The sequence below is a fragment of the Mastomys coucha genome, unplaced genomic scaffold (assembly GCF_008632895.1).
Source record: "Mastomys coucha isolate ucsf_1 unplaced genomic scaffold, UCSF_Mcou_1 pScaffold14, whole genome shotgun sequence".
NCBI lineage: Eukaryota > Metazoa > Chordata > Mammalia > Rodentia > Muridae > Mastomys > Mastomys coucha.
Genome location: NW_022196896.1, coordinates 68,256,615 through 68,267,955, shown reverse-complemented (window position 1 = coordinate 68,267,955; position 11,341 = coordinate 68,256,615). Strand labels below are relative to the sequence as shown.

Sequence of the window (11,341 nt, the reverse complement as noted above, 5' to 3'; positions counted from 1 at the left end):
ACCCCAGTAGACTTGAAACTCATTTATGACACACTAGCTGGGCATCTCTAATGACTGATCAAACATAATTAAAATTCAAGGCTGCTTTTTTACAATTAATCCTTAGGAAGAATTCAAAAGACTCACTTTCTGATCATAGGCCTACTACTGTGACTCCTGTAAAAGTTGTGCCATTATGTGTTTTATAAATACAAAAGTGAAAGAGAGATTGGGGTGTGCATCCTATGGGTATGCTATAAGTCTCAATGAAAGACTGTAAGAAACCCATCACCTTCCTGAAAGTATAGTCAAGATGGTATGCACATGTAGGTTGTGCTTAAAAAAAGAAAAGCCACTGTTGGAGAGAGTGGGGTGCACAGCTATAGCTTGTATAGCTTGGGCCTTGACCAGCCTTAAAATATGGGTCTATATTTTCACAAATCCCACGGCAAAGCAATCACCTACAAACAGGAATGTATTCAATGCCAGAACACATGACATCATTTAAACACAGGAGGTGGCGATTCCTTTGAGCAAAGAAACATTCATGTTTTATTAAAATATACTTTATTAAAAATGTCAACGTGCTGACATAACACACTCCCATCTTAGCATTCATAATACATCTCAAATAAGTTTAAGCAAAAGGAAAATTAAGACATGTTGGCAAGAGGAAAGCTTTCTGACAGAAAAGGAGAATACAGTTTAAAAAAAAATTCAGCACCATTGACCTCACAGAAGTCAGAGATTTCCAGAAAATATTTACTTCAAGTGAGTTAACTTTCCTTTCTGACAAGAGCCTCAGCTAATGTCCCCATAAGTGTGGCCAGAACAAGGGACATGAACGCATCACCTCTAGAGAACACATTTTCTACAATTAGTGGTCACAGGTGTGTCAAGGAGCCCCCATAGAGAAGACACTGGGTGATGTCCCCCTGCTCCTGACATAGCCTCCTGAATCTCTCAGAGGGAAATGAGCAGGGAAGTAAGAGTCCAAATCTAATTAGATACCCCCACCTCCTCACTAAAGGATCCGATGTTGATCACTCAGCTAAAAAATGTTACCACTGAGCACAAGCGGAACTAGGCCGGCACTGTGTCCTGGGCTTCAAAAAAAGAAAGGTCAAGTCCCATTAGTCAGCCCCGTCCCTAGGTTTCTCCAGCACTGCTGACAATTTGCAGGAATCAACCAGAAGCAAAAGCCCATGCAGGGTGAGGAAGACAGGAGGAACCAGTCAGTGACGCCTTTGGAAGTAGTAAACACCTTACTGTACCTGAACCCCCAAATCCTCTGTAAGGAGTTACAATTCCCATGGTGCAAAGAGAAACCGAAAAGCAAAATGTACAAGCGTATGATTGAAGGGACCCTTGGTGAGCTCACCATACTGCGGGCATGCAGAGAGTCTGTGCTCCTCTCAGGGTGCTCGTGAGGAGGGGGAAAGATTTAAAGAAGAAGAAAAAGAAGAGAAAGACAGAGTAGTGAAAATAATAATAATAATTTTTTTAAAAAAAGGCTAATCTATGGATGAACCTTGAGGGCACTTGAGGACTCCGTGGTGTTTGAAAGAAGTCAGTCATAAAATGAGAAATGGTGCATGGTGTCTCTTATTTGAATTTCCTAAAATAGTTAGTCACAGGGGCTGGGAAGGAGGGAAATGGAGACCATTGGTCCTGGTGACATCTAAGCAGCTTCTAGGGGCATCGTGTTAGTACCATGTTTGGGGATGTGGAAGTCAACCCTTTGAAGAAAAAAGTGGGACAGAGAGTGAGGCACCACAGGCAGCTCTTTGAAGAGTCATGATTCGCTACACATGTCACTAGACTTAAGATAGCTCCAGAGCATCTGTGAGACAACAAAAAGGAACCGAGGTGGGGAGGTGGCGGCTTCCTCCATCTTCACAGAAGTCCTAACAGGTGATGATGCTCCCACCCCCACTCCTTTTGAGGTACCTCATCAGGCAGGGCTTTCATTGGGGCATGATGATGATGTGGCAAGATACGATTGGCCGAGGGTTTAGCGGCTTGGGATTGGCTTGAACACTTTATATAAGCTTAAGGGTTGCACAGTAAACTCTGATCTGCACCATAATGCTGGTTTCCCCGGTCTGATTTCCCAGGATTCATCTTGTGACTGTCACCTCTTTCTCTCCCCAACACCCAGTCCTTGTTCCCATAATGGTTAGTTATCTAAATGCAGTAGGAAAACGAAGGAGATTCAATGCAGTCTACACTGCCTGAGGACTAGAATTCGGTGGACTCTGGACAAACAAAGACATTGTACCACTGTCCTTGCTGGTCTTCCCTAAGGCTATCCACTTGGCATCCTCAGACTGCCCAGCCTCCCATCTCAAACCGGGAGCATCCTCGCCACCTGATCTGTCATCCTCAGTATCCCACTGACATGGAAGCCCAACGTTAGAGCCATCCCATGGTCAGGGGAGTATATGGGTTTTCAGGAGCCATGAAGCAAACAGGAGTACTAATGATCAGCTATGACTGAAAGCATCCAACAAACAAAACTAATACACAAAAAGCTACAAGGGCAAGAACAAGATGGATCACATGCACAAAAGAGCCAGCCACCTGGGTAGACAATCCAGAGAGGATAGAGTGTGAGCGATCACACACTAACCACTCTCAGGGAGTTATGAGCCCTGTGGCAGCATTGCATTTGCCTGCCTTGCAATGGCAGGGCGTGTGTCCCAGCAGCTGGACCTGGGAAGATGCCGGATACCTCCTGGGTGGCATATGGTATCTCACTTTCTTCCAGAACTTGGTCTTGGCACACTGTGACTGCTCTGTGAAGTCCCCATCCCACTGGATGGCCCCGTGCTTCTGTCGGATGTACTGAATAGACTCGGGCATGGTACTGTAGTCTTTGACTTTCTCCAGTTCAATCAGAATGACCTTCATGCCGTGCTGGATGAGGGCATTGTAGACAGCAATTTGTTCTTCTGACAAGTTCTTTAGAAAGCCGAAGGTAGATGACTCTGGCGCCACGAGGACCATCAGCCTCCTACACAGCTGAATGTTTTCATCAATGACGCTGGCCACAGCTGCAATTGAGAAGAAGGATTCAGAAGACCCAGCATGAGGCAAGGGCTGTGATGCTACCAGCAATGGGAGAAATGGGCACCAGGTGAAGGAAAGGGGCTTTCCAATAGACAGGACTGATGCTCAGAGAGATGAGCATTCTCTCCCACTGTTCTGTGCAGGGTTTGTGCTCTGGTCCCCAGTGGTCATCAGTGTTAGCATGTTGTCTAAGCTCTACCCCACAGTTACCTGGCAACAGCCAGGTGTGCCTGATTCACAATACAAAGAGCTGCTTGCTCCTCAGCTCTCTCTTGCTTTCTTGCTCCAGCTCTATCTTCTCACCCTTGCCCCTTCTCTCCCCACCCCTCGATGTGTTCATGGCCGCCCTTTACTCCTCTACTCCCTCTCTCTGCCTTTCTCTGTTCTCTACTACCCTCTCAACTCTCCTCCCTATGCCCTGAATGAACTCTATTCTATACCATACCTTCATGTGTCTGGTCTCTCAGGGGGAAGGGATGCCTCAGCATGGGCCCGCGGAGGCACCCCCTTCTCCTACACCTGACTGCACATCCACCAAACATATTCCTTCTCTCCCTTATCTTTTTGTAAAACACAACAATCAGTCACGTCTTGTTTGTTTCGTTTGACGGTTACCCTGTGTTCTGTTATTTATTGTTAAGTCTCTTTCTCTAAGCCTATCTCATTATGCCATATTCCTAGACCTGAGTCTCAGGTAAGTTACATAAGAAACTTATTTTAAAATCTATTTTTAAAGAGCAAAGAACTTCTCTTCGTGTTCTATATAGTTAGTTAAATGCTCCAGGTTAGCATCACGAATTTTGAAGCCCAATAGTACACCGTGGTGGTTTTGTAGGAAGAAGAAGGAAGAGCCCCCTGGTATTAACTGGGCATGCTCTAACTGGCTGCCAATTGCCTCCTGTGAGGGGTAAGAGGGGGCTGCCATTTCTAATGACAGGTTTTTTGGGTTTTTTGGGTTTGTTTTTGTTTTATTTCTACTATACAAACTGCCCTGTATATATCTCTGTATTTAGAGATAGCCAATACATATCCTTTAAACAATATTAAAAATTGCTTTTCCTAGTGAGAAGAAAAATGTGCTTATTTTAGTATCCAATTATTTTGCTGTGTGGCCTCCCACAACCAGAGCAAAGAGCAGGAGGAAGGGTTTGTGTTAGATAGGCCTGTGGTAGCATTTACAGGTCTCTCGAGTCAAGAAAACATCCATTCCTGTCTCACCCATACAAATGCTGCTGTTCATGAACTGCCCTAAACTACATGCCTAGTAAACAGAAGTAAAAAAACAAAAAACAAAAAACTGTCCAGCTTATTTAGACAGAGGATACCAGAGTTTGCATATGAAATGTCTCCTATGGGCTCTTTGAACACTGGTCACTTTGAACACTTGGTGGCACTGTTTGAGGTAACAGAAACTTCTGGATGTGAACCCTGAGTGAAGGAAATGAATCATTGGGGGTAGAGAGGAGAGGAGGGGGGAGGAGAGAGGAGGAGGGGAGAGGTTTTCCTTTTTTGTTGTTGTTGTCTGTTTGAGATAGGGTCTGTACAAACAACCCAACTGGCCCTGTATTCCCATTTATCCTGGTTCAGCATCCCAGTGCTGGGATTACAGGCCTGGCCCTCTTTTTTTGTTTTCTTGTTACCTTTTCCATTTGTTCTATAAAGGCTCAGTTAAAACATACCTTGTCCAGGGAATTCATCCCTGCCAAATATAAATAACTTATATCCACACTGTTTCTCCAGCACCTCGGGTAAAATCTTCAACACCAGTGTGTCTACATCATGGCCCTGGCTTTCTCTTGGGTACTTGGGGTATAAGACATAGGCATCATACACCTTCTCATCTGAAAAGGAAAAGAGACAAGCTCAAGATATGATCCACCTGATCCCTCAGTGTGAACCATGGCTCACTGCTGTATGCACTGCTGACTGGGGCCAGTGACCTCCACATGCCCTGCTGGTTGACGAGGCATTCTATGCTGTTATACTATGTTCTCACAGTTGAACTGTGAGAGACGTGGCTCATTCTCACTCAGTACAGGGGAATAAAATCTAAATCTAGACTAAACAGGTGGCACCATTTCTGCTATTCCTAATTGAATCCTAAGTCTCCCACTGCATCTCACTAATTGCAGATGTAGGCAATTGAGACCTGTACTAACTACGCCAAGCAAAACCAGTTGAATTTTCTGGCATAGCAGAAAATTCATCATTTTAATGACTCCTAATTTGTCCCATATCATTGAGAAGTCCAGCACTACAACACATGTGGTCAATGTGTCCATTGATGACAAGTGTTTCCCAGACAACCGGGAATGGGAGCCATTACTGTGTGCACCAGGGCAAACTTGAACAAGACACATCATCGTATTGTGCACACCACTCACATATGCAAAATAAAATGGTAGATGGCATTTAAGATGACAATAGCCAAAGGAACACAAAAAGATTTCTTGTCGTCTGACATTCTTGGCAAACGGTATTCAGAGAAGGTGTGTAACAGCTTTTGGGTGAGAGAGATCAGAAAAAAAGTGAGGATCTAAGAGTAGAGGTTACTACAGATGTGAGAGAGAAGCTGGCATACGTGTGAGAGATAAACTGGCACACATGTGAGAGAGAAGCCAGAACACATGTGAGAGAGAAGTCAGCATACATGTGAGAGAAAAGCCAGTTTATATGTGAGAGAGAAGCCAGAAGCCATCATGCATGTGAAAGAGAAGCCCACATACATGTCAGAGCGAAGCTGGCACCAGTGTTTCTGCCTCTCTGTCCACTGTCAGGCAAGAAGGGCGCTGTAGAGCTAAGTGGGACCAAGGGAGAACCCCATCAGTACTGACCAGACATCTTAAAAGAACTTGACAATAAGATCCCTTGTGTGGGAAGAGGAGGATCTGGGTCCCAAGCATTCAGTTTAGGGAGCACAGGTATGTACTACAGAGTATTGATTTGTTTTTGGAGACAACCGAACATAATGACTTTTTCCAGTATAAATTTTAATGTTAAATAGATGGCTTTCCAAAGTTCAGAAATGTTTTGTTGTTGCTGTTGTTTTGTTGTTGTTGCTGCTGCTGTTGTTTGTTGAGAGTGAAAGAAAAGAATAAAGAGACAGAGAGGTGGAGATCTCATACGCTCCTATTTCTTGACTGTTTAAGAAGGAACTGAGCCATCCCATGTGAAGATTTAGATGTGTTTAGACTTACACCTTCAGAAAGCCTTGGCTGCCTGGTGCCCCATTTACAGCAGGGAGCATCCTCCTTGGGAAGGGATATCATGGACTGTTAACCCTCCCCAGTCCCAGGCACAGCTGCCACCATCCACCACCAGCTTCTCTCCTCTCCTTGTTTCTCACTCTCCCTCCACTGGCTCCGCTTAAATAGAAAACAAAAGAAATTACATTTGCCAAATGTTTTCGTACTTGACAGAATCCCAGTCCTCTTTCAAAACAAGGCATCTGAGGACACGCGTTCCCCTCGCTCTCCAACTTTCTATACTTGGAACAGATGGAAAGAGATCTGGAAGCACAAAGTCCCATGTCTTCTGAAAACTCAAAAAAAACAAAAACAAAAAAAAAGAACCCAAGCCCCCAAACTGTATGACTGTTTTTCTAAGCTTGTTTCCTTTCCATGCTGGAGGCCAAACCCGGGCTGGTGAGTGTGCTTGGCCACTGAGCTAGCTGAGCCACCAACCTTTAAACTAAGATCTGGAGCAAAGGTACCATCTACAGACTTGTTCTCCACATGTGCTGGAGATGCATCACTATCAAAGACACATTTGTAATCCACGTTTGCCTTTTTTGTCACAGCTGTCTAATTTTTAAAAATTGTTATTATTTTATTTCATATGTGTGGACATTTCACTCAAGACAGACCCCTGGAACTGGAAAATACAGACAATTGTCCCCTGCAATAGGGGTTCTGGGAATCAAACCAGGGTCCTCTCAAAGAACAGTCATTGCTGTTAATCTCTCTAGCCCCAAGTCCTCTGATGTTTGAAGAATTGAAGCAGACAGTAGTACGGGGCACTTTCTGATAAACTGTGAGACGTACACTTGAATCTAAGATTCTGGAAAGGAAGCTGAGATCAACGGGGCTGCACCATTTCTCAAAGGTGTGCAGAGTTTTCTAAACCCAAGTTGCTCATTTCTCCTAGTGTGGCCAAACATGATTTTAAATAAAACAAAATAGCAACCCGGGACCGATAGCTCCATGTCTCAACATATAAGCTCCAAGAATGCTTCTGGTTAATTATATCTTTCCAGAAACATTCCAGAGCCCACAAAGCAGTGCTGTGCAAGCCCACTCCTTTAGGATCGAGTCATTTTCTGAAGTCCTGTGTGATGGAATGGACACACACACACACAAACACACACACACACACACAAAACCCACATCAAGGAAACACAAGAAGCAAGGCTTTGGCCTATCTCCTGAAGCCAACATTATACTTCCAGGAAGTCCCACCTCCTCCCAGAGACACTGACAAGAGATGCCATCCTGGAAAGTCAGTAAGGAAAACGGCCAAAGGTAGTCAACCAGTCAACCTCTGAGGCCTCAGATGTCTGCTCTGTTCTACACAGCCTACAAAACACACACACACTCACACACTCACACACATACACACACTCATACATACTCACAAATACTCACACACACTCTCACACACTCATACCCACACACTCACATATACATACTCACATTCACACACACTCACCACACACTCACACACATACTCACACTCACACACTCACATATAAACATTCTCACACACACTCACACACACTCATATACACACATTCACACACATTCACACACACTCAAACTCACACACTCAAACACATACACACATTCACACATTCACACTGACACACTCACACAGATTCACATACTCACACTCACACACACTCACACATACTCACATATACTCATAAACTCACACATACTTACACACTCACATACACATTCACACTCATACACACTCACACACATTTAAACACATTCACACACTCACATTCACACACTCACAGTCACATATACACTCACACTCACACATTCACATACACACTCACATACACTCACACACACATTCACACACTCACACTCATACACTCACACTCATACACACTCATACTCATGCACACACACTCACATACACCCACACTCACATACACTCACACATGCTCACACACTCATACTCATGCACTCACACACACTTACATACACTCACATACACACACTCACACACATTCACACACTCACATACACACACTCACACACACACTCACACCCATAATGAAAGGCTGCTGTGCACTGTGAAGTTCTGCGCTAACTCCTTTCCCAATAGTTAAAGGAATAGCAGTGGAGGAAGCAGCAGCCGGCAGCACAGATGATGAATCGGTTGCCTCCCAGAATTTCTAGAAATTCCAGTGGCTCTTCTGAGGAAACTCAGATGTGCCGATGGCTGCTCCCAATATCCATATCCCTCAGAAGTAGAGGTGGCAATTTATCTCTGGCCTGGTCAAGCTCCTCCCACCCCCATCTCCCCGAGGCTCTCAAACCACCCCTTCACCTTAAAAACATCTGTTCACACCTCTATTCCTGTCTGTAAAACCCAAGCAAGATCACTTTTATAGACTGATATTTGTGAGAAATTGCCCGGTGCTTCTTCAGTGCTCCTGTCTCTCAATGTGATATTTCAGAACAAATTAAGCAGTTGATAGATGAAATTTGAATTTAAAAAAAATAATAACTTTATGTAAGGTCTTTTGCCAAGATGTCTGAGGACTGGCGTGTCTGTCCACCCCAGAACACATAGAAAGCATTGAAGGAACTCGCGTAACACACAGGATTACATTTACTTTGGAAATGCTAAAGGCCACCCGATTCCTTTACATTACAGCACTACCATAAGCGGGGACTCTCCACAGGAAACTGTCTTTGGAAATGAGCCCCAGAATGATTTATGTTATTTCACAAACCACAGAAACATGTGTGAGGAAAGCTAGAATTAACTGACTTGGCTTTAGTTGTGAAAGCAGTTACCTTTAGAGACCAAGACCTCTCACCAGCTCTGAGCTTTGCTTCATTTGTTTCCTTACCCTTTGCTGCCTGGTCCACCTGCTGGGTGAGCTCTAACTGTTCTAGTCCATGTACACACTGCATGTAAGTCTGGATGGAATAAAGACAGCAGTGCACCTAGTTCTCAGCTGACCTGTCGCTGACCACTCTTTCAAGTCTCGCAGAAACTAGGGCACACCTAACATGCCAGTTCTGACATGACCTGGGGCAGCATAGAAACTCAGGACTCCCAGAGTTCAACCAGACTTGTGAATGGCTGTCGTATTGTAACTCGTGGGTCAATTATCTTTACCCATGTATGGCAAGGCTTAACCAACTAGATTAGAATGAACTTTGGCAAGAAAGACATACTGTCTCACTCTTCCACATCCATATTCGTTATATTGATTATGTTCCAGAATACTCTCCCAAGACAACTCAGGCTGTCCCCAGGATTCATGATCTACCTCAGAAGCTCATTACTAGATCATTTTAGAGACATTATTCGAAGTTCTTAGCACAGGGACGTTTGAGTAGGTGGAAAGGTGGGAAAATTGAAGCACACACTTTCCCGAATTAAAAAATAAGAACAAAGAAAATCATAGGGCTCCCTGGCTGGTTGTCAGCTCCAATCTGCAAAGCCACGACCCTAGGCTGTGCTGATCTGGGGGAAGGGGTCCTGATGTGTCATCTGTTGGGTTCCCCGGTTCTGCAGGGGTGAGTCACTCCTCCTTCCGTCTCTTGCTGACAAACTCAACCTTTCTGCCAGGCAGCTTTATCATACTATGTGCACAGCATAACTAAGGCAAGGCTGTAGTCATACTTCTGGGAGTTATAGTGAGTCAGAGTCATGAACACCACTGAGGGGCCAGAGGGGCCGGAGCTTCCAGAAACACCACATGAAAGAATGTCACACTCTCTGAGTCAATGGAGAAAGAAGGCAGACCACTCCTATCTACTCCAAAAGAAATGAGTGGTGTGGTCTCCTCACACAGGGACAGCCAGGGAGACAGGCAAGCACCTCAGATTGTATTGGCCTGGCCAGGCAAGGACCATGGCTACATCTCACCACTGTTAAGTCTCAAACTCAGAACAAAGGGCTGAGGTGCTTTATCAAAGCAGATGCTGGCTGCCAGGTTCTCCATGCATTCCTCAGTTCCTACCTGTTACAGGATCCTCCTGACTGAACTGGCATACCCTACCCCCATCCTGAACTCTCCAAGGGGATGGACTGAGTTTCCTCCAGCTGCCCTTCGTTATATATTCCAACTGTCTAGGTTACCTGGTCCCTTTGTCCGCTCTCTTGGCCCAGGCTGCCATCTTGGTTACCAGCTGCTCTTCTGTCTCCTCGCAAGGCTTTGTACTCCCCCCTGATGTCCCTGCCCCCACCCCAAGCTATGCTCCCCTTTTATCTACAATAGACTTTCTCCTTCACCGCCCTGAGGAGCAGTCATGTTCTTTTCTATTTATTTCTTCCTTTTCATTCAGCCATCCACACTGGGCTACACCCCAGCCTCTGGGTTACCAATTTTTGAATTCTGACATTTAGCTAAGTGCAGTTTGAATTGCAGCATCTGTGTTTTATCAACAACTTGTACACAATAATTTGCGTGGTGACTTTTGTGCACAAACAGTTGCTCAGAATGAATAGCTTTTTTTTTTTTTTTTTTTTTTTTTTTTTTTTTTTTTTGAATCTGCTACTCTGAATGTGTTTGGACTCTGAGTTTCTTCATTCTCTTGCTCCTGTTCAAGAAAAATGTTTGGCCTGAAAAGTTGTCCACTTACTTATCCCAATGTACACCAGCTTTGTAGATTTCTTTTGTCTTTTTATTAGTTTTTATAGGCAAATAAGGGACATCAAAGCAGACTGAATGGTTTGGGTTTTTTGTTTTTTTGTTTTTTGTTTTTGTTTTTGTTTTTGTTTTTTTACTCCCAGGGCCTTACTAGATAACATTCATTCTGAAAACTTTTTTTTTTTTTTTAATTACGATGTATTACAACCTGAATGGAAAGAAATGCTGGTTCTGGAACACACAGAGATATTTCTGTGTGAAAAGAAAAAATATGGTGGCAGGACAGAAACACCAGTGAGGACACCAAGCGGAGCAGGGGAAGATAGCTTTGACCTTCAGAGCAGGGATGAAGGGCCTGTGCCTCAGGCTCTGCTGAGCTCTGAGGGAAGCAGGTTCCTTCTCATCCCTTTATACCACCCCCACATTCTGCCTCCTCCTCCTCCTCCT

At 44.4% G+C, this 11,341-nt stretch overlaps 1 protein-coding gene across 5 annotated transcripts in view; it reads right to left on the bottom strand.

Annotated features, from left to right (window-relative positions):
* Positions 1-507: 507 nt before the first annotated feature.
* The window catches only part of Il1rl2 (interleukin 1 receptor like 2), a 42,510-nt gene continuing 31,676 nt past the window's right edge, over positions 508-11,341 (bottom strand). For all 5 annotated transcript variants that reach the window (XM_031367329.1, XM_031367331.1, XM_031367332.1 and 2 more), the window contains 2 exons: positions 4,731-4,892; positions 508-3,035 (listed from right to left, as the gene is read on the bottom strand). In XM_031367329.1, coding sequence (XP_031223189.1) covers positions 2,617-3,035; positions 4,731-4,892 — 581 coding nt within the window. In that variant the 3' untranslated portion in view covers positions 508-2,616. The remainder of the gene's footprint in view (positions 3,036-4,730; positions 4,893-11,341) is intronic.